The sequence below is a fragment of the Bombina bombina genome, chromosome 8 (assembly GCF_027579735.1).
Source record: "Bombina bombina isolate aBomBom1 chromosome 8, aBomBom1.pri, whole genome shotgun sequence".
Taxonomy (NCBI): Eukaryota; Metazoa; Chordata; class Amphibia; order Anura; family Bombinatoridae; genus Bombina; species Bombina bombina.
The window spans coordinates 162,738,311-162,763,549 of NC_069506.1; the positions used below are offsets into that span (position 1 = coordinate 162,738,311).

The window sequence follows — 25,239 nt, forward strand, 5'->3', positions numbered from 1 at the left end:
TACATAATATTATATAAAGCTGTATGTCAGAGTTTAAGCACAGCTGCACAGGTACTTAGACAAGCTGCAAGTTTAGGCATTAATTACTGTTTGTGCATATAGATGCAAACATGGTTTGTTGCAGGTTCACAGTATATAATATTATAAAGAGCTGTATGTCAGTAATTAGCAGAGCAGCACAGGTGAAAGTTAGTTTAAGGCATCAATTACTGTTTGAACATATATTGGAGAATCACATGAAAGCTTTTAATTGAACACATAGATGCAGAGTTCAGAATATGTTAACATATTTGCAGCAGGATATTTCAGCAATGACAACTTGTAGCAGAGAAATAGTAATAAAGTTCTGAGTAAGATGCTGTTGTAATTAGAGAGTGATGATAACCAAAAGTATGCTTGATTTATAATAAAGTTCTGAGTTTGTTAAGTAGCAGTGTCCAGGAAACAGAAAATGGAATTATTTGGATATTTGCGATTTGATGATTTTAGGCATTGGAATAGAAAATGCTGTAGGTTGAAATAGTTGGTAAATTCATACAGGAAACAGTCACAGACCTCTGTTGTTCAGGATCACAACTTCAATGTTAATGCAAAGCACATTAGACCTGAGAAGGCTTAAAAAGAGGCTGAGGTAATCAGGTGCATGAATGATTAATCAAGGCAGGCAAGCAAGCTGAATGTGAATACTGCCCAAATGCAGCAGTCAGAGAAGGAAGTCTTAAAGGGATAGTGACATTAGGCTGAGATATGTTACAGATCGCCCTCCTCAAAGGCGACCTCCGGGCGCCCAACACAATCCAAAAGGAGAGAGAACAAAAATGACATGGAGTACCGGTAGTAGGTGTATGGAGGTAGTGAGTCCAATCGGAAATCAAGAAAGGAGGGTTGGAAATCTCTTGAAAAAGTTGAATGACGAAGTAAAGGCCATGTAATTCAGGTATCAAAAGATCTTGACAATGATGAGAGCAAAACTTGAAGTCAACTTTTTTTGTAGTCATCGTGTTGTCCTCACAGGATTCAGTATCAGGAATTCCTGTACAGGAGACTGATGTAGTAGAAAATGTAGGTTGATGCAAAGTATCTCCCAAGGGAAACAATTTCTTAGATGCAGTAACAGAAGAATTTTGAGAAGGTGAAGTGTACTGAAATATGCCACACTCAGGTAGATGCGGAGGAATTGTGACACAAGATTCTGACTGAGAAGTTATCTGGAGTTAAGCAGGCATGCTTATTTGAGTTTGAATATCAGAGCTAAATTCTCCAGGGATTATCTCTGGTAAACTGAAAGGTTGCATATCTGGAACAGAATTATCTTTTGTTTCTAGCACAGGGTTTACAGGTATTGAGGCAGCATGAGAGGGATGCAAGAAATCAATAGTTGGAAACAGTTTTTGTAGTTGTAGAGTCTGAGAAGAGATACCATTAGATGCTTTAAGAACAGACTGATAGTGACTATAGACATCATCCAGCTTGGTGTTGACAGTGTCAGGAGGCAAGAGAGAGTCTGGTACAACAGAAACTAAAACTGGGGAATCAGGCTGAGTTTCCTCTTTGCACTTCTGATTTTCTGTGGGCAGAAGGATTTTCTTCTTCTTCTTCTTCTTTTTCTTAGAGAGCTTAGATTTCTTCCCAGTATGAGGCTTCTTAGGTTGCTGCCATTGTGGCTTGTAGTAAGGTTGAGAACAGAAATCCTCTTCATCACTGGATGCATAATTCTGATGTGATAAATCAGCATAGTAGTTGAGGGGACCTTTTCTCCAAACAGCAGTCTGTAAACCAGATGTCTTTTCTTGCAGCTCTGAATCTGTCCAATCCAACGAATCCATGGTAATATCAGAAATAGGAAGATCAGTATTTCCATGAGAGGTTTCATGATGGGAGCTGTCTGTATCTTCCATATTGTAAATATAACAACCAAGGATGTCGTTATAGCCAATAGGTTGAGGTTTTGTCTGAGTTTGTGGCGAATTAAAGTTGCGCTCATACCAGTCTAATGCCAGTTCAGCTGGATCTGTGAAGTCATCCTCCATGTTGACATATTCAGACTCAGAATCAGTATCACCAGGATAGGAATTACAAACAGGAGGAGTAGATGGTTTTCTGGAACAGTAGTCCTGTCTCTTTAAATCTATAAAGGGCTGAATTTTTTCTGCTGAATCTATGAATGCATCCTCTTCAGTTACATAGTCAGACTCAGAATCAGTTTCACCAAAATGGTAATCACGAACATGAGGAACAGATGACATTTTAGAAAAGTGGTTCTGTCTCTTTAAATCTTTAAAGATCTGAATTTTTTCTGCTGAAGCTATGGTTAAATCCTCTTCATTTTCATAGTCAGATTCAGGATCAGTTTCACCAAAATGGTAACCACGCACATGAGTAGAGGACAGTCTAGAATAGGAGTACTGTGTCTTTAAATTTTGAAAAGTATGAAAATCTTCTGTTTTTCCTTTAGGGATTGCTTGGGTCTGAGTTATGTTGTAATTTTTTATTTTCCTTTGAGGGTCGGTGCATCCACTACCACTGCGGATCCCTTTTTTAGGCATTAACATTCTGTCATGATCCGGTGTACATTCGCTCAGGACACAGACCCTCGGGGCAGTGGTAGGGATTTGAAGACACCGACCCCTGACCCGGGGAAGAGTATCCTGGACGTGGATAGATGATATTCTGTGATTCATAGTTGCTAGAAGTTATTGTAGAATAAATGGAGAGTGCAACATTTGTATACAATATATTCTGACTTCACTGTGACTTATAGTTAGTTAATAGAAGTAACTGCAGGATTCAATGAGAGAAAAAATATAGCAATGTGGAATGTTCAGGCTTCAGAGTAATCTAGTAAAAGATTGACACTTAGATGCAAACTAAGGTTTGTTGCAGGTTCACAGTACATAATATTATATAAAGCTGTATGTCAGAGTTTAAGCACAGCTGCACAGGTACTTAGACAAGCTGCAAGTTTAGGCATTAATTACTGTTTGTGCATATAGATGCAAACTTGGTTTGTTGCAGGTTCACAGTATATAATATTATAAAGAGCTGTTTGTCAGTAATTAGCAGAGCAGCACAGGTGAAAGTTAGTTTAAGGCATCAATTACTGTTTGAACATATATTGGAGAATCACATGAAAGCTTTTAATTGAACACATAGATGCAGAGTTCAGAATATGTTAACATATTTGCAGCAGGATATTTCAGCAATGACAACTTGTAGCAGATAAATAGCTATAAAGTTCTGAGTAAGATGCTGTTGTAATTAGAGAGTGATTATAACAAAAAGTATGCTTGATTTATAATAAAGTTCTGAGTTTGTTAAGTAGCAGTGTCCAGGAAACAGAAAATGGAATTATTTGGATACTTGCGATTTGATGATTTTAGGCATTGGAATAGAAAATGCTGTAGGTTGAAATAGTTGGTAAATTCATACAGGAAACAGTCACAGACCTCTGTTGTTCAGGATCACAACTTCAATGTTAATGCAAAGCACATTAGACCTGAGAAGGCTTAAAAAGAGGCTGAGGTAATCAGGTGCATGAATGATTAATCAAGGCAGGCAAGCAAGCTGAATGTGAATACTGCCCAAATGCAGCAGTCAGAGAAGGAAGTCTTAAAGGGATAGTGACATTAGGCTGAGACATGTTACATTTCTTTTGCTCCATTCAGCATATTCACTAGTTCTCTTTTGTACAATTCTACTGGGTTAGTTGGTAGTCTCTTATAGGTGCTCTGGTCACCTAGGATCCTTTCATTTTCTTTCTTATAGTCGCTCTTGTTGAGGATGACGATGCCTCCCCCTTTATCGGCTGGCTTTATGATTATATTGTGGTTTTTCTCCAAATCTGTAATGGTTCTGATCTGTTGGTCAGTAAGATAATGCTTCTTGATCTTCAATTGCTTTGGTTTCAAATCCTTTATTTCTTTGCATACAATGGTTTCAAAGGTTTCTATTACTGTTCCTTTGCTGCTGGTCGGATAAAATACTGACTTGGGTTTGAGTCCAGTATGTAAATACGGATCTCCTTCTCCTAGTTGGGTTTGTTTCCTTGGTGCCCAGATCGATCTCTCCATTTGTGTTTTGGAAAAGAACCTCTTAAGCGTAAGCCTCCTGATAAATTCTTTTACATTAATAAAAGTTTGGAATTTATCAAGGCTCCTTGTGGGGGCAAAAGACAGCCCAAATTGTAAAATAGTCATCTCATCTTTTGTCAGTATATGACTGCTTAAATTGAAGATACCATTAGCGCTCTTCTGACTTCCTGTATCAGTTGAGGTAGGACTGGTTTTCTTCTGTATTTTATTTATTTTCGCCCCTCCTCTACATCCTCTATGGGTCTTCTTCCTGTGCGTGAGGATGTTGGTTCCTCCCATTCCACGGTCAATCGTGGTCTCGGGGGTCTCTCTTTGTAATGGTTGTGATCTACCCCTAAAAAAGGGGGAGGAGATTTTTCTCCAGCTTCAATATGTTTCGTGTGGTCTGTTCTTATTTCCATCTTTCTCATGCATTGCTGGTTGTTTGTCTCATCTCTTGTATTTGTCTTCATATTTATTGGGGATCCTTCATGTTGTTTGTCAGTAGCTCTCTGCGATCCCCCTTTCCATACAGGGGTTCTATATGTGTCCCTGTTGTCATAGTTGTGGTCAGTCTCATATCTTCTCCTTTGATCATCTGAGTAGGAATTATTTCTGTTATATTCATAAGGTTTCTCGTAGCCTCCTCGTCTATCATGATAGGAACTTTCCTCATTGTAGTAATATCTTCTTGGTTGGTCATAGTAGTCCCTTCTCGGCTAGTCATAATAGTTTCTCCGTCTGTTTGAGTACATCGGTCCCCATCCCTGGGCTTGGTTCCTCCTATTTTGCCGGAAACCTTTTCTCCTCTCTGGGGAATATCCATCTCTCCATCTTACATTTGAATTAGTGTCATATTCCCTGTCATCGGGACGTCTTGTACGATTATAATTATAATTATAATCCGTTCTTGTCCACTGGCCTCTTTTATCATATGGTAATGGTCTATCATGGTCGTATTGATGTCTATAATGATCTCTAGGGGCACTATGTGGATCATAAGCTTTTCTTTTGTATGGTACTTGTCTGTTCGAATATGCACTATGTTCTTGGTTATATACTGGATCATGACACCTAGGTGTAGATTTAGAAATGTTCCCTATGGTGTCAGTTTGTATTGTATCATTCTCTCTCATAGTGTCTGGTCTTCTCTGATCTGTTACCTTTATATCTGTGCTTTCTTTATTCTCCACTTCTCTAAGTCATTTTCTAGTTTTTTTCTGAATTGTGTCCTCTCTCACCTTTTTTATCTTTTTGACTAAGTTCTCTTTTTTCTCAGAGATATCTTTCGATTCTTGACCTAGACCCTCTAGGTTTAGTAGAATTTCTTCATTTACCCTAATCTCACAGTCCATCTCTGAAGCGAAAGACTCTCTATATTCAATAATCAATTTCATCAATTGTCTTGATGTATTTATTAAGACCAATCTCCATTTTTCAGAGATAGAGTCTGAGAGAGGGAATGCACACTCCTTATGGGTAATGAGTCCCTTAGGTATAATGTCCAATTCTAAACATTTTTTAAGGAACAAAATTTCGGCCTTAAATTTGACTTCTGAAATCAACAATTTTTCCAGGTCTTTAAATATAGATTGGATATCTAGGGTATCCTCATCTTCTAAGGTTAGATTCTCTCTAGTGTTATTGTGTACATCTATAGAGATCTCTTGTCTGAGACTAGCTAAACTCTCCATTTTGGGAGAGATAAGTTGTGGGAGTGGCAGCTATGACCTACTAGGTGTAAAGTTACAGATGTATGGGATGTGGACAAGCGCCTACTCTGTTCCCTATAGGCTTGAGGGGGGTGATACCTAGTAACCACCAATAGAAATCAGCTAAATTGTACGGGGACCCCCAAGCGCATACCAACCGGATGCAGAGGGATAAAAATGGGTGTGGCAGTATGTACAATAAAACCTGATTTATTGCCTATACATATAAAAGCTTAATACATACATTTTATACAATACATGGATCCATGGAAAATTACAATAAAAATTACAATAAAAATACAAATACAATAAAAACCAATGAAAGGTATAATAAAACAGATGTTTAGAATAAAAACAATGGTAAGTGCAATGGGTAATGTTGTCCTCCATTACACTGCCGCAAACCGGAAGTGACTCTCCTTAAGACTATTCCGGATACGCTGTTATTCTAATATATTCATAAATGATCATAAATGATTAATTCTCCCTCACTGATAGACATAAGGTTCATCCTAAGCTCCAGACAATGGTGTCTACCGGAAAGAACATTATGCTTTTTACTGGAAAGAGTATTATGTTCTGCCGCAACCGGAAGTTACTAAGACACCTCATGATATGTAAACAATGACACAGCTAATCGGAAGTGATTTTAATTTTTAAACTATTATTTTAAATTATGGTTTTGGACTTTATACGCTATATTCACTGCAGTTATCACAAAAATCTGCCTTAAGTAGCACATTGATCCAGCTAGCAGATACTGGATTACGACTTAGAGATCTTACAAACAGGATATGACATCATAGTCTGCCACCACCGGAAGTGATACTATGCTCCTGAAGCTATAGTATCAACTTGATAACATATTTTAAACATTACTTCTAAACACACTATTTCTTATAGATACATTATACCTATCTATACAACAGAAGCAATTTCTTTGAATATTCTTTTACGATTACAATTTATAAAATGATTGCCCATACCCATCAGACATCTGAATAGGAATATATTAGAAACACTGCCCACACCCATGTGACACCGGAAGTGGGCGGAGCCTATTTTTGGAGCAAAATTCCTCAGACTACTATTGGTCATAACACCCTTTATAAGGGTGCATAACCCCCAAACAAATCAGTCTTGATAAAGGCCTAGAGCAAGGCCGAAACGCGTTGACTGATATTGGTAAGCTCCATTTCATTTAGGTAAAACTTATTTGAAGGTATCTGCACCATATTTGTTTTTGATTTTTAGGTGGACATAATTTCTCTGTCTGAAAATTTGGTTCACTTTCGGTGGGCCCAGCATTTCCTCCATCTTCACATCTTCACCACACCACAACACTTTTGGATACTTACAACCACTATTTTGATCCCACAGGATCTGGGTGACTATAGTTTGACTTATTCACTTATTTTCTGAATCTACATTTTTTCACCATTTTTTCACACCGTGTGTAGGATTGATTGACATTTTATTTTGGAATTTTGCATTTTTATTTATTTTGAAATTTTGCATTTTTATAAATTTTGTATTTTCATATATTTTTTATATTTTTACACCATTTGTTCACATTGTTGTATATCACTGAATTCCACTGGACTTCTCACTTAGGAGGACAACATTACCCATTGCACTTACCATTGTTTTTATTCTAAACATCTGTTTTATTATACCTTTCATTGGTTTTTATTGTATTTGTATTTTTATTGTAATTTTTATTGTAATTTTCCATGGATCCATGTATTGTATAAAATGTATGTATTAAGCTTTTATATGTATAGGCAATAAATCAGGTTTTATTGTACATACTGCCACACCCATTTTTATCCCTCTGCCTCCGGTTGGTAGGCGCTTGGGGGTCCCCGTACATTTTAGCTGATTTCTATTGGTGGTTACTAGGTATCACCCCCCTCAAGCCTATAGGGAACAGAGTAGGCGCTTGTCCACATCCCATACAATGATGGTTTTCTGCACAACTGTCAGGTCAGCAGTCTTTCCCATGATTGTGATTCCTACTGAACCAGACTGAGAGACCATTTAAAGGCTCAGGACCCCTTTGCAGGTGTTATGGCTTAATTAGCTGATTAGAGTGGGACACTTTGAGCCTAGAATTTTGCACCTTTTCACAATATTCTAATTTTCTGAGATTGTGGATTTGGGGTTTTCATGAGCTGTAAGCCATAATCATCACAATTATGACAAATCACAGCTTGGACTATCTTGCTTTGCATGTAATGAGTCTATCTCATATATTAGTTTCACCTTTTAAGTTGCATTAGTGAAATAAATTAACTTTTGCACGATATTCTAATTTTTTGAGTTTCACCTGTATAGGCACAAGATAAATATAAAGACAAACACTTTGTCCAGTGTAGACTCCCAATATGCACTGCTTGGATAAATATCAATTTACCCACCAATAAGCAAGTGCTACCCAGGTGCTGAATAAAAAATGGGCTGGCTCATAAGCTTATATTACAGCTTTTTCAAATAAAAATAGCAAGAGAACAAAGAAAAATTGATAATAGGAGTAAATTAAAAAGTTGCTTAAAATTGCATGCTCTATCTGAATGATGAAAGAAAGAAAAAAATGGGTTTAGTTTCCCTTTATTTTTTTAGCCAGAGACTGATGGCTTGCAGATATGCATTTGCATAAATTAACTCACACTTGTGTTAATCTATTAATTACAGCTTCCTCTTTACAGATTTGCTTAAAAACATCAAATCACTAAATGGTTCCATGTTTCTATTTACACTTTTTGATTTTCCTAAATGAGAATTCTCTCAGTTCTCACTGCCGTATTTGCGGAAAAAAAAATGTTTTGCCTAAGCCTAAACAGAAAATTTTGTTGAATTCTAAAAAACTATTTTATGTAAAATAAAATATTATTTTGAAGGTATCACCAAAAACCAGCTTAAGATCTAGTCATATTTATCTCACTATAGTTTTATTAGCGTTTAATGCATTTACCGTGAACCCTACTAGTAAATTTAGCCTTAGGGAAGTAATCATGTTCCATGTAGTAAACACTTTTTAGTAAACACTTTTTAACAATTTTAAAATTTTAAGAACTATCCTTAATCGGCACTTTTGATATTACACTTTAAAGTTAGTTTACCATGCATCACAGTCAATCAGCGTGAGGCTACATATGCACAGTAACCTGACAGTAAGTACTTCTAATTAACAGCTCTGAGGTTTTGTAAAGCCCAAAAGTAAAGTAAAAACATAGTGACAGCATCTGAATGATAATGTTTCTCTGTAAAAATAACTAATTTAGCACCATCACTCATGTTTAACACTATAATACTATAAATATATTTTAATTGCGATGAACTGTATTTGTTTTCTTAATTAAGAATCTGTTTTAATAAATAAAATAAAAATCTTAAAATGTTAAATAATTGCTCCTTGCTAAATGAAAAATTGGTTAATATGCACAAGATGCACACATACAAATGCAGAGGAATGCACATACACAAATACACATATACACACTCACACGCACATACAAACGGATAAACATACACACAAACGCACATACACAGATAAACATAAACACATACACATTCACGCACACACACACACACACACACAGATAAACATACACAAATACACACAGATACACACATAAACACACACATACAAATACAGAGAGATACATGTACAAAAATGCGTACACACAATGAAACAAACACACAGACAGATACACATGCACAAAAACACTCAAGCAGATATAAATAGATACATATACACACTCACAACAATGTACACATACACAAATATGAGAAGAGACACATACACAAATTCAGACACAAATACACACAGACAGATATAAAAACATAAAACACACACACAGACATACACAAATACATGAGACATACAGACAGACATATATACATGCACAAACACACACATACACAAATATTCACAGGCAGAAATACATACAGACACACAGACAGACAGATATATAAGCACAAACACACAGAGACACATACACAGAAAAATACACAATAACTATAATCTCTAAACCTATTATATATATGCCATTCCAAAGAAGTCTAGTTATATAAACAGATGCAATAAAATAACACACGTATGAGTCTTATAATAAGGATGGGCGAATGTTTCTAAAAATTCGAAATTTAAAACTAATTTCAAATGTTTATATAACATTCTAACGTTCTATTTTTGAATTTTCGTTGGAATAATAGAATGTTTTGCTATGTATTCATTCAATTTCAAAATGTAATATTCGAATTTGAATGTGACATTCAAATTCGAAATAGTATTTCTAGTCTACAACTGTGTTTAATAAATGTAATATTCGAATTCGAATGCTACATTCCAATGTCACATTTGAATTTGAAATAGTATTTCTAGTCTAATACTGTGTTTTAAATGTAATATTCAAATTCGAATGTCACATTCGAATTCGAATGTCACATTCGAATTCGACTGTCACATTCAAATTTCGAAATAATATTTCTAGTCTAATACTGTGTTTTTTAAATGTAATATTCGAATACAAATGTGACATTCGAATTAGAAATAATATTTCTAGTTTACAACTGTGTTTAATAAATGTGATATTCGACTCGAATGTGATATAGTATTTCTAGTCTAATACTGTGCTTTATAAATGTAACATTCAAATTTGAATGTGATATTCGATTCGAATGTGATATTCGATTCGAATGTGACATTTGAATTCGAAATATTGTTTCTAGTCTACGAATTCGAATTCTACATTACAATGTCACATTCGAATTTGAAATAGTATTTCTAGTCTAATACTGTGTTTTAAATGTAATATTTGAATTTGAATGCCACATTCGAATTCGAATGTCACATTCGAATTTGAAATAATATTTCTAGTCTAATACTGTGTTTTTTAAATGTAATATTCGAATTTGAATGTGACATTCGAATTAGAAATAGTATTTCTAGTTTACAACTGTGTTTAATTAATGTGATATTCGATTCGAATGTGATATTCGATTCAAATGTGATATTTGATTTGAATGTGACATTCGAATTCGAAATAGTATTTCTAGTCTAATACTGTGCTTTATAAATGTAATATTCAAATTCGAAAGGGACATTCGAATTCGAATGTGACATTCGAAAACTGTAAATAACATTCCAAAATCGAATTTTTCAGAATATTCGTTATTTTCAACATTCTATTATGTAAATCGAATTTCTACAATAACATTCGTTCTAACAGTTGAATTCGAATATAAACACATTCACCCATCCCTATCTTATAACAGCTTAAAAAACTTAACTCCTAGATGTAAACTGATTTAAATGGCAGGTCAGCAGAGCAAGGTTTTTGGTTTTGTTTTGTTGTTTTTTTGTTTTGTTTTTTTGCTGATTTTAGTCCCTGTGTATTGTTCTCAAGAACATGCACAAATACATGGACTGACCATGCAAACTAGCAAAATCTTATCCATCCCTCTTTATAGTAAGGCCTCCTTTCCTCTCTTATTATGAACAATGATATTAAACTCACTCAATAGCACAGCACTACTGTCAGATGCAGGCCAGTACAAGGGTGCTATAATCCCTTGACAGTCACAAATCCACAAACGGCAGCACCTTATAGCAGATAACAATCTTTATTCCATCATGTCTGGGTTAAACAGAGTGACGTTTCGGGTACAAAACCCTTAATCATACAATTATTATGAACAATGGTTAATACTTAGTAAAAAGAAATTGAAACTGATAATTGTATTACCTCTCACTGTCACCCCCGAGTAAGGCTTGCTGCCTCTTGTTTACATAACTTTTGTATGGAGAACAGTGGCCGACCTAATAAACAGAGGGCCCTGGTGCCCTCTGTTCACCCCCACGACACCCTGCCTTTCCATAAAAGCATATCACCAGTTTTGGGACATGAAACCCACATTTTTTATTTCATGATTTAGAAATAACATGCAATTTTAAACATCTTTCTAATTTACTTCTATTATCTAATTGGCTTCATTCTCTTGATATCTTTTGCTGAAAAGCATATCTAGAAAGTCTCAGTAGCTGCTGATTGGTGGCTGCACATGTATGCCTCATGTGAATGGCTCACCCATGTGCATTGCTATTTCTTCATTAAAGGATATCTTAAGAATTAAGTATTTATCACTCTATACCTGATTCATGAAAGTATATATATATATATAAAAAATCCATATATATATAAAATCCAATATATGGGCAAATGTACTCTCTGGGTTTAAATAATTGTGATTTATTGCATGTAAATGTTTTGAGGCCTTCACCCCTTTCTCAGACCTCTGAGGAAGGGGTGAAGGCTCTGAAAACGTTTACACGCAATAAATCACAATTATTTAAACCCATAGAGTGCATTTGTCTATATATTGGATTATATTTGTTGTTGCTACACCTTGGTACTGAGGAATTGAGTTTGTGAGAGTGCAATTTGCTGGATATATATATAATAGTGTGACTGTACAGGCTCTCCTGCTTTGTAAGTGTGATGTGCAAGGTGAGTGGCGGCGCATACGCTTTCAGCTTGTGCAAATGCCCTGAGACAGTTTCTTCTCTGTCGAAATTTGCTACCAGATGATACAGACATGGTGAACATTTTTCTTAATTGCTGAAATTTCCTACCAAGTGATGTGTACATGAGCAAACAGATGTCAGAGCATTCCACACATGCTTTAGGATCATATGCGGATGCTGTGACATCATTTTGCTGTGACATCATCGGCAAAAATATGACTTGCCAACCCCAGCAGCTCACTGGGAAATCTCCTAGGCTTGTGTGGGCTAAAATAAGACAAGTACCTAAATACAAACGAAACAAATCTATTTAAGCCCCTAATTAAGCTCTGGTTTTCCCCAGTGTGCAGTGTGGACTGCAGGTCGGACAAAAACAGAGCTCAATTAAGGGATCTAAGCAGACTTGTGAGCTGCAGCCAGCCCTGATTCCTCCACTGGTGGTTGGAGGGGGGCACCCTGCTCCCTTCATTTCACATTTGCGCTTTGAGGAAAAATTAGTTTTAAAAAATGCCTGAAATATAAAGCAGAAAATGTCTCAGCTTGCATCTTGATGGGTCCCCCTTCACTTGGGCCCCAGGGCCACTGCACCGGCTGCACCCCTATTTGTTCTGCCCCTGATGGAGAATAAGTTCATATTTCCAGTATAGATGGTGGCTTTAACCTTCAACAGCTATTTAAAAATTAAACAATAAAGGTATTTATAAACAACATATTAACCCCAGCACAAAAAATAGTTAATTGTAAATACATTCAAGTGGAGATACAAATAACAGTACAAAGTCCTTTTAAGATTAATTCCCTATGAAAAAATAAGAGATTTAGCCTAGGAAGCACTTCAGCTGTAAACCTTAGGGGTTTGTAGTCAAGTTTTTTCTTTGTTTTATTGAAAAGAGGGCATTTCAAACAGTATTTCATTTTTTAATGTAAGTTTCTGTGCTGAATAAATCAAAGTATACTTGTCATGTATAAATCCCTCTCTACTAGTAAAGCAAAATCAATTGTCCTTATTAGCAGTTTACAATTAGCAAGTACACAGCTGATACTGCAGTATTAGTTAATTTGAAATTTAAATTGCTTTGACTTAACATTTATTGAAGCAAAAATATTCTTGGCATGTGTAAATTCTGTTCTTCTGTGTGGGCAATAAAACATATTTGAGTCTTGTTAACAACTGTTATTAACAAAACAAACTCAATAAAAAATAAAATATATAAATATTTTTTTAATTTTAATGGGACAGTCTAGTCCAAAATAAACATTCATGATTCGGATAGGGCATGTAATTTTAAACAACTTTCCAATTTACTTTTATCACCAATTTTGATTTGTTCTCTTGGTATTCTTAGTTGAAAGCTAAACCTAGGTAGGCTCATATGCTAATTTCTTAGACCTTGAAGGCCGCCTCTTATCTGAATGCATTTTGACAGTTTTTCTCCACTAAAGGGCACTATTTCATGGGTGTGATATAGATAACATTGTGCTGATACATATGGAGTTACCTAGGAGTCAGCACTGATTGGCTAAAATGCAAGTCTGTCAAAAGAACTGAAATAAGGGGGTAGTTTGCAGAGGCTTAGATACAAGATAACCACAGAGGTAAAAAGTATATTAATATAACTGTGTTGCTTATGCAAAACTGAGGAATAGGTACTAGAGGGATTATCTATCTTTTTAAATAATAAAAATTCTGGTGCAGACTGTTCCTTGAATTCCAGTTGTTAAATTTACAATCTGAATGTGATCTAGAGCATAATTGGGGTCAGGAATACACCATCATGACTATTGGTAGAAAATAGGGGGCACTCAATGTCAGTAATTTTATTTAGATTTATTGTAATTATATTTGTTAGGGGGTGTTAGGGTTAGACTTAGGTTTAGGGGTTAATAAATTTAGTATTGTGGCGGCGACGTTGGGGGCGGCAGATTAAGGGTTAATAAGTGTAGGTAGGTGGTGGCGATGTTAGGGACAGCAGATTAGGGGTAAATAATATTTCACTAATGTTTGCAAGGCAGGAGTGCGGCGGTTTAGGGGTTAATATGTTTATTATAGTGGCAGCGACGTTGGGGCAGCAGATTAGGGGTTAACAAATGTAGGTATGTTGCGGCGACATTGGGGGCGGCAGATTAGGGGTTAATAAATATAATGTAGGTGGCGGCGATGTTGGAGGCAGCAGATTAGAGGTTCATAAATATAATGTAGGTGGCGGCGGTGTCCGGAGAGGCAGATTAGGGGTTAAAAAATTAATTTTAGTGTTTGTGATGCGGGAGGGCCTCGGTTTAGGGGTTAATAGGTAGTTTATGGGTGTTAGTGTACTTTTTAGCACTTTAGTTATGAGTTTTATGTTACGGCGTTGTACCATAAAACTCATAACTACTGACTTTTAAATGCGTTAGGACTCTTGACAGGGTAGGGTATACCGTTCACTTTTTGGCCTCCCAGGACAGACCGGCGCTATTGAAGTCCCATAGAAAAAAGACTTTACGAAGTTTACGTGTCGTTTTGTGGTAAGGCCAAAGAAGTGTGCGGTACACCTATACCTGCAAGACTCGTAATAGCAGCGAGCGTAAAAAAGCAGCGCTAGGACCTCTTAACGCTGCTTTTTTACCTTATCGCACAACTCATAATCTAGCCGTTTGTTTGTGAATTATGGTGTTAAATGAAAGTTTAATACTACCCTTCTAGAGACCAATGATAATGTAAAGAGTTTCTTCAATTATACAATCTGGATAGCCCTTTTTTAAAATGTTGTATTTAACATGACATTACTTACTGAATTAATATAAATGATGATGCTGTTTTGTTAAAATAAAAAAAAATCTGTTTGAAATTGGTCATCTTTTTTCATCTTTATAATGTATGCTCCAAAATATGGATATTTACTCTACCTAATGTTTTCATAAATTATGTTTTGTTTTGACCCTATTCAAATCAGCATATTTCTGAACCTAATTATATTTAACATTTGTATTGATAATTACTGCTAAGAATTATAAGAATGGTGCAAGTCAGCGGTGGCTTGAGTTTTCTAGATATATTTCACTTTTCATTTATCACTGCCCTAAATATTTTCCCTTTGTGTTTATAGATGAGATTGAGATGCTGGAAAGACTTTGGTTATCAGGAATTTGCCACAATGACAAGATTGAAGTGATGAGCAGCAAGCTGGATATTGACAACATGGCGGGCGTATTCTATATGCTTCTTGTCGCTATGGGTTTAAGTTTGCTGGTATTTGCATGGGAGCACCTCATTTACTGGAAACTACGTCACTGTATGAGACATTCTGGAAAGCTCGACTTCCTACTAGCATTTAGCAGGGTAACTATAACTCCAGAGTTTGCATCATTATATTATAATAACTTTGCTATAATATATCATTTATAAGCTATAATATTAGTTAAACATTTTCTACAAATTTCCATTTATTTGATGTTTGTAGTAAAAATATGGAGAGAAGGGCTAATAAATTTGTATAAATAAATACAATCTAATATAATAACTGGTATTACATTTTTATGTTAAAGGGACAGTCAACACCAGAATTTTTGTTGTTTAAAAAGAAAGATTATCCTTTTATTACCCATTCCCCAGTTTTGCATAACCAACATAGTTATAATAATACACGTTGTATCTAAGCTTCTGCTGACTGCCCCCTTATTTCAGTTCTTTTGACAGACATGCAGTTTAGCCAATCAGTGCTCACTCCTAGGTTACTTTATGTGCATGAGCTCAATATTATCTATATGAAACATGTGAACTAATGCCCTCTAGTGGTCAAAATGCATTCAGATCAGAGGCAGTCTTCAAGGTCTAAGAAATTAGCATATGAACCTCCTAGGTTTAGCTTTCAACTAAGAATACCAAGAGAACAAAGCAAAATTGGCGATAAAAGTAAATTGGGAAGTTGTTTAAAATTGCATGCCCTATTTAAATCATGAAAATTTTTTGGACTTGACTGTCCCTTTAACGCATAAACCTAGACTTGGAATCTTACATATTGATCCTTTAAAGGGCAATCCACAAGGTTCACCAAGAGTGGAACAATCTTTCCTATTAGGTATAAGGTAATAATCATACTCTGAGAAATGTGGCGTAAGTAAATAATCAATATTTATTGAAAATTCATTAAAATATCTACAAACATAGAAAGGAACAATAAATGTAAGGGTCTGATGCTTTTCATGCCCCTAGTGATGCTTAATCTTAGACTAATTTTCATTGCCTCCATTCCTTATATATAGGAAAATCTAAGTTAACCGATTTCTGGATATTGGAATGTTGTTAAAAACATTGATTAAAAAACAATGAATGAACCAACATAGGAACAGATTACAAGTGGTGCGCAAAATTTTTCCACTTGCGTGCTAACTGTGCTCATAGTAAAAATGTATTGTGGCCACATCAGCATGCTTATTACAAGTTGAAAGTAAAAAGTTAGTGCACAAGTTATAACTACAGGACTACAGATATGGCGACTGCGTTAACGTCTTCTCCTATAGATTTCTATGGGGCACACTGAAAAAAACCCACTGCTCTAGACTAACCCAAAGTCTTCTTATGTTCTTTATATAGAAGAAAAAAATATTTTTATTAACATATACATATTTAGAAATGAGTATCTCTATGTTGAGATCTCATATCTTTGAGAACTTATAACTTTTTTGTGCAATATTTTTTTTTAAATATTTATTTAATAGTGTTGTTTTGAGTGTAACCATACTTTGTAATGTATTTTTTATGTGTTTGGTGACACTTTTTTATTAGCAAAACAGTTAACCAGAGCTCTGAGGATGATGTAATCATTCTATTGTAAATCACAATTACACTCAACTGATTTCAGCTTCTACCCAGAGTGGACTGCATGAGAACACATAGGGGTCAATTTATTATAGTGCGAACGGACATGATACCATGTAGAGTATCAGGTCCGCTGCACATTGATAAATGCAGACAGCATACGCAATACTGCCCCCAATTGGTCGCTAGCAGGGGGTGTCAATCAACCTGATCAAATTTGATCGGGTTGATTTCTGTCCGCCGCATCATAGCAGGCGGATAGGTTATGGAGCAGCGGTCTTTAGACCGCTCCTTCATAACTTCTGTTTCCGGCGAACCTTCTGTTTCAGCTCATACAGAGCTTGATAAATTGACCCCATATACTCTAGTCTGTATTTAATGATATTTCAATTCAATTAATTTACAGTCTAAAATATGGAATATAAATGCATATTTACATATGTATGCACATATTTTGGTAATCTGTAAAGTAGCTAATATTCCATTCTAGATTAATTCCAAAAAGGGATCTAGTTCACTATTTGAGAATGCAGTAAATAATTTGTGTTCAGTTTTTTTTGTGTGCTTATTTCCTTCCCTAGTGCTACATCATTAGTTTGTATAAAAACATCAGTAATATTGGTGAAGTGAATGGTATAAAAGCATCTTGTGACACCAGAATCTGTATCATAGTATTTTATATTCCTAATGTGTTCTCATATTCTAGTACTGACCTCTCATGTAGTTTGTTCTACATACTGGCAATGACAACGTCTGCTTTGCAATAAATAAATTGCATAACTTGTTGTTGGCAAACTGCTTAAAACTCAGTACGTTACATATAGGGGCCCATTTATCAAGCTCCGAATGGAGCTTGTGGGTCTGTGTTTCTGGCGAGTTTTCAGACTCGCCAGAAACAGCAGTTATGAAGCAGCGGTCTTTAGACCGCTGCTCCATTACCCTGTCTGTCTGCTCTGATGAGGCGGACAGGAATCGCCGGAAATCAACCCGATTGTTTGATTGACACCTCCCTGCTGGCGGCTGATTTACCGCGAGTCAGCAGGGGGCGGCATTGCACCAGCAGCTCTTGTGAGCTGCTGGTGCAATGTTAAATGCGGAGAGTGTATTGCTCTCCGCATTCAGCGAGGTCTTGCGGACCTGATACGCACTGTCGGATCAGGTCCGCAAGACCTTTAATAAATAAGCCCCAATAAGTTTAGTCAAATTTTAGGATTCCACAATTTTTACAATCTCTACTACATCTGAAGTTGCCTTTTTTTACTTACCAATTATTAGACATATTGTAATTGTTTCTCCTTAATAATAATTTTTCTTTAGCTTTCTTACAACATCATTATATTTTTCATGATATTCAGTCGTAAAAGCTACAGTTTTGCTGTCCAAATTCTTTCTTACTATGGGCCAGATTAAGAGTGGAGTGCAAATTAACACTCCCGCTTGATGGTTTATTTCGCTAGAATTAAGATTTTTGCATTGGTCGGATTGCACTCATAATATGAGTTGAAAGTAAACTGTTTTCACTCTTGCAGTAACCCAACAAAAGCAAAAATCTGAAGTTAGAATATCGCGTGTGCATTTACTCATTCCCCCATAGAAGTCAATAGAGACAAAAACCCTGCCAGTCCACTCTCGCGCAAACCTGATTGCATATTCTCATTTACGCTAACCAGGCATGAAAATATGAATATTTCATATTCCAATGTTCTTTACATAACAGAATATGTTTTATTTATTTATTAATAAATAAATACATATATATATATATATATATATATATATATATAATATTTTGATAACAAATATATCAATACCTATATGTATGTATATATATAGGTATAGGTATAGATATATAAAAATATTTATAGGAATATCTATTTACAAATACATAGAACAATACATATTTAAAGCCTTTATTAGATATGAATATTGCATTAATATGCTTTTACAAATTTTCATATACTTAACGGCAAAGGGCTCCAATGCACTCATTTGAAAATTCAGTTCACCCTATACTATATTGAAAACACATTATTAACACATTATTGGATGTTTTACTTTGTGAATTTAATGTATTTTTGAAAATATACACTGATTTCAAATCTGTTGACTGCAACACTTTCCAAAAAAGTGTGGACAGGAGCAATTTAGGACCAATAGCGATGTGACAAGTTGAAATAAGAAGGTGATGTGAAACAGGTAAGGCAATCATGTAATCACAGTATATAAGGAGCCTCCAAAAAAGGCCTAGTCCTTCAAGGGCAAGAATGGGTCGAGGGTCGCCAATCTGCCAACAGATGCGTCAGCAAATAATCCAACAACATTTCCCAAAGACAAATCGGTAGGATTTTGGGCATTTTACCTTCTACAGTGCACAATATAATTAAAAGATTTAAGTAATCCGGTCAATTCTTGGTGCGTAAATATATAAATAGATATCCTGACATGGACTCGGGAATTCTTTGGTAAACCTTTGTCAGTCAACACCATTTGTCGCTGCATCCACAGATGCAAGTAAAGGCTTTACTATGCAAAGCAGAAGCCTTACATCAACACTGTCCAGAAGCACCGCCAACTTCTCTGGGCTTGGTCTTATCTGAGATGGACAGTAGCACAGTGGAATCGTGTTTTGTGGTTCAACGAGTCAACATTTCATATAGTTTTTTGAAAAAATCAGCCGTCCTGTTCTCTGAGTCAAAGAAGAAAAGGACCATCCAAGCTGTTATCAGTGTCGGGTCCAAAAGCCAGCGTATGTCATGGTATGTTGGTGTGTCAGTGGCCATTGTATAGGTAACTTGAACATCTGTTAGGGCACCATTAATGCAGAAAGATATGTATACATTTTGAAGCAACATATGCTGCCATCCAGACGTCGTCTTTTTCAGGGACGTACCTGCATTTTCCAGCAGGACAACCCCAAACCACATTCTGCCCGGATTACAAGCGCATGGTTGCATAAGTAGAGAGTGCGGGTGTTAGCATGGCCTGCCTGCAGTCCTGACCTGTCTCTGATTGAGAATGTCTGGCACTTTATGAAGCACAAAATAAGGCAACAAAGGCCTCTTACAGTTGTGCAGCTGAAGGCATGCATAATGGATGAATGGGGGAAAATTCAGCTTGCTAAACTTAACCAACTGGTGTCTTCAGTGCCCAAATGCTTAATAAGTGTTATTAAAAGAAAAGGTGATGTTATGCAGTGGTAAACAGTCAACTGTCCCAACTTTTTTGGAGTGTCTTGTAGTCATCAGATTTGAAATTAGTGTATATTTTTTAAAAATGCATCAAATAATATGTTAATAATGTGTTTTCAATATAGTACAGGATGAATTGAATTTTCAAATTACTCTTTTGGTTTGTTTTTTTGATTTTTCTATACTGTCCCAACTCTTTCAGAATTGGGGTTGTATGTATACATATGTATTTATGTGTATATATGTCTGTAAATACATATATACACATATAAATACATGAATACATATGTACATATACAATATATGAGGGGAGAAACTTTTCCAAGCAGAATTTTCTGTATTGCTATATATATTTTAAATTACATCCTTAAAGGAAATGGTGCAGACCCTCTAACAATAGATAAAAAAAACTTATGAACCAGAGAGATGTGATAGTGTGCATATACACTATCAATAAAAAGACAGGGAATCAAGCACTCGTTTAGTATAAACGAGAAGTGACGTCTCGTTCGATACGTACGACTATGGAGATATTGCTTTGAATCACACAGCTTACAGTGGTTGTTTGCCACTGTGCTTACTGTCTTGGTTGCATATTTATCACACGCATGGATGGACTTTGAGTGTGTGTCAGAAATACTTACATATTGTGTACCGACTTCAACATTGTTGGATCAAGTTTACACTAGCAGGGTCACATTGTTTATACAGCTATATACTGTGCATATTAATGCTATTTGCTGTGTTATCCCTGCAGTTTTGCTCTATAGTTCATCTATTGATGTTTAAGTGAGCTTTTTCTTAATTTTAGGGGTAGTGGGGGACTGCATAGATCCCTGTGTGTACCATGACAGCATATACCCTCTAAATTTAGGTGGGGCTGCCCTCTGGTTGAGTGTTGCAGGTCTATCACATTCCCTATAATTATGATATTCATGTGATTATATATTAAAAAAAATTCATTTGCATTTATTGTTTGCATTTTTTTGTTTTTTTGGGGTTTTGCTTTGGTGCTTAGTTTATTTTTGTTGGAAAAATATCTCTTATAACAATCTTTTTGATTGGAATTTCTCCAGAATATATATTTGTTTGCTATATAAAATTTATACTAAAAGAGTGCTTGATTCCCTGTCTTTTTATTGATAGTGTATATGCACACTATCACATCTCTCTGGTTCATAAGGTTTTTGAATACATATGTACACATAGGTAAACAAATATAAATGTGTTTTTATATATATATATATATATATATATATATATATATATATATATATATATATATAAACATATTTAGATACGTATGTGTCTCAATGTTAAAGCCCTTTGCCTGCCTTTTTTCCCCAACACCTGAGACCTCCTATCTTTCAGCCTTCATAACTTTTGTGTGCAATATTTTTTTTAAATATTTTTTATTACATGGTGTTATTATGAGTGTAACTATACTTTGTAATGTATTTTGTTACACTGAAGTCACTGTAATGATTCTAGCATAAGCGCAATCACATTTACTTTCAACTCGTAATACCAGCGGTAGGCCTGATGAGTGCAAACCCTCGAAATACACCCCTTATCACTCAGGCGCAAATGTTTGTGCTCCATCAGACCACAGCCGGTAACGATCAGAAGACGCTGAACTGCAGACCAGAGATCAGTGATCTCCCTGTTACAATTCTACTTCGAGGTAGGAAGACCTTTTCTGAGGTCCGGTTAGGTAATTAACTCATACCACTAAAAGAGCATTAACAAATTGCCTGATTTGAAGATCACACACAACAATCTTGTCCATACAGCATATTATCTTTATCGCTGATACCTGCAAGCTTCGTCTCTATATAGGATACATTGTTTTAACATTGGTTGTGGATTACCAGTGATATACTTTTTTGACACTGTTTGTGGATTAATAAAGGCAGTTGTCCACTTAGTACATTTGCCTTAGACAGTGACCTTATCTTGCTGAGCTCTGCTTTCTCATTTTGCTAAGCAGCAACCATATGCCAAATTGCACGATTAGTGCTTAATAGCTTGTCACAATTTTTCTTTGTGCTTAACATCAATCATGCATTATTTTATGTAATTTGTTATGTGCAACCTTACAGCTTAATGCCTGTTGTGGCCACAACAATATATTTTAATCTTATATATGCAGTAATTTTATATTATTAAACGGACAGTCAAGTCCAAAAAAAACTTTGATGATTCAAATAGACCATGTCGTTTTAAACAACTTTCCAATTTACTTTTATCACCATTTCTGCTTTGTTCTCTTGGTATTCTTAGTTGAAAGCTAAACCTAGGAAGTTCATATGCTAATTTCTTAGACCGTAAAGGCTGCCTCTAATCTAAATGCATGTTTTACAGTGTTTCCCCACTAGAGGGCATTAGTTCATGTGATTCATATAGATAACATTGAGCTCATGCACGTGAATTTACCAAGGAGTGAGCACTGAGTGGCTAAAATGCAAGTCTGTCAAAAAGACTGAAATAAGGGGGGAGTTCACAGAGGCTTAGATACAAGGTAATTACAGAGGTAAAAAATGTATTATTATAACTGTGTTGGTTATGCAAAACTGGGGAATGGGTAATTAAAGGATTATCTATCTTTTAAAACAACAACAATTCTGGTGTTGACTGTCCCTTTAATTTACTGTTGTTGTTCTTACAGAAGTTTTTATATTAAGTATATTTTAGATATTGATCATTAAATATATATCTTTTAAACCAGATTCTTTTATGCTTTTCTCTTAGCTGCCGTGTATAGCTCCACTATTTCTTTTCTTATTTATAATTTGTGCTGCACTGTAATCTGAATTTATTTCATTTATGGGGATTCTCCATTTTCATAAATTTAATACATTTTAACTATCATAAATGTTATCACGTTTTGAATTCTTTCTAAGTCTAATTAATTGTTCTTTTGGAATAGCATAGATGTTTGGAATGACTTGATTTGGCATTCAATATAGTATTTGCTGCTGTGGGTTTGTTATATGATCTAGTCACATTATCGTTTCCTTTAAGAGTTAAATTAAAAAAAATACTGATATTCCTGTAAATTTTAATACTAAATTATTGTTATCGAGATAATCTACACATTTCTCAACATAATTAGTCTCCAACGGGTTTTAACAATAAAATGCAATTCATCAATTATACAGTATTTGTATATATAATTATGTCATAAAAAATTGATTGATTCATAAATATACATTCATTCACACCAAGCTACAAAAATATTAGAAAATGAAGGTGCTAATATAGTCCCTATTGCCTTGCCACAACATTGTAACAAATAATTGCCATTAAGCATAAAGAAATCATGTGTAAGTAAGACATGAAAAACCTCACACTTTTTTTTGTTTTTTCTAACATTATATCATGATCCAGGAAAACAAAAAATGACAGCCTTTAAAGGGAAATTGTACACTAGATTTTTCTTTGCATAAATGCTTTGTAGATAATCCAGTTATATAGCCCATTTGGTAGTTTTTTTATAAAAATGTATAGTTTTGCTTATTTTTTAAGAACATTGTGCTGATTTTCAGACTCCTAACCAAGCCCCACAGTGCCAGATGTATACATGCCTTTACAGACTCCTGCAGACTCCTGTTTATGTTATCTGTATTTTCATATGCAGGGAAGGGGGGAGGTGGGGAGTGTCTGCTATTTTTGTTCACCCAGCCCCTTTCACTTGGTGTTCCAGCTAACCTCATCAACAGTGCTAAACTGGGAGCTTCTAAATAAGTTTTTAAAAGGTTTTATACTGATTTGTAGATCAGTATCTGTGCATATTCTTCTTTATAGTAGTGTCTATTACATTCAGTTATATAAAAATTGGTGTACACTGTCACATTAAGCATAAATTAAGCTGTATGCAAGTGTCTAAAGATGTAATGTTGACCACCATCCAAATTTAATTGCCAATGTATGTCCTTCAAAATTGTCAAAAGAAGTCCTGAAGCTCTAAATTAGCTAAAAAGATTATTGACAATAGGTTAAAGATAGGAGTCCAACCATTCTGATAGTGGCTCACACTGCAAGCCAATACTTGAAATGATTGTGCTCCCTGGAGTCTTAATCAAACTTTTGTGAACTTTTGGCCTTCATAAAATAGTTGTTGCAACTCAAATTTAAAGAGCATTTCCCAATATGTCTTGGTATCAGATATCTGGCACGTAGCTTGAATAAAGCAGTCATTTCTATTCATGTCAGAGTCTTTATGACAAAATCAGTATTTGCTTTCAGACTTTTTACATTTTTTTCTGTATAGCTTCAATTATGTGTAATATTTGTGTCTTTTGTTCTTGTTTTCCCTAAATGTAATATCTCTTCATTGCTTTTTTGAAAAGCATGAATCAATGAACCTCTGAAATTTCCTGGATAAAAATCAGACATATGTTTTTTGGGAGTCACAAATTTAGATACATTTATTAAATAATCATCTATGTCACACAAATTGGTCAAGGTTGCAATCATACAGGCACCATTAATTTCTGTGGGGGACTGAATATCAATTTTAATGCTAATTTTCCCACAAATTTCTCACAAATTTATCTAATAATGTTCTAAAATAAGAAAACATATTAGATGTTGCAAATTGAAGGCCTGTTGACAAAACTCTAAATTCATCACTGGTTAACTTGTGATGTGATAAATTTATGATATTCATTTATATATATTTTCCTTCTTTCTCAATAACTTATGAGCTCTTCTTCTTGTTATAGAGGTCATTTTTGTTTTGCCTGGTCCGTCTTCTCTGGCACCACTCTTATCTCTGTATGATCCTGAAATATCTGTATCTGAATATTCTTTTTCTGTAGATGTGTGTCCAGTTCTCCATCAAATTTGTCAGTTTTATCATCCATTGATTCCTTCAAAGTCACAAAATTTGAGGGATTCTCAAATACCTTTAATGCACCATCTAGTGCTGTAAAAACAT

General features: G+C 35.1%; 1 protein-coding gene across 1 annotated transcript in view; it reads left to right on the forward strand.

Annotated features, from left to right (window-relative positions):
* GRIN2D (glutamate ionotropic receptor NMDA type subunit 2D) overlaps positions 1–25,239 on the forward strand; it is a 666,498-nt gene that overhangs the window by 604,883 nt on the left and 36,376 nt on the right. Inside the window, 1 exon segment of the mRNA XM_053690671.1 lies at positions 15,398–15,630. Within this exon segment, the coding sequence (XP_053546646.1) occupies positions 15,398–15,630 (233 nt within the window).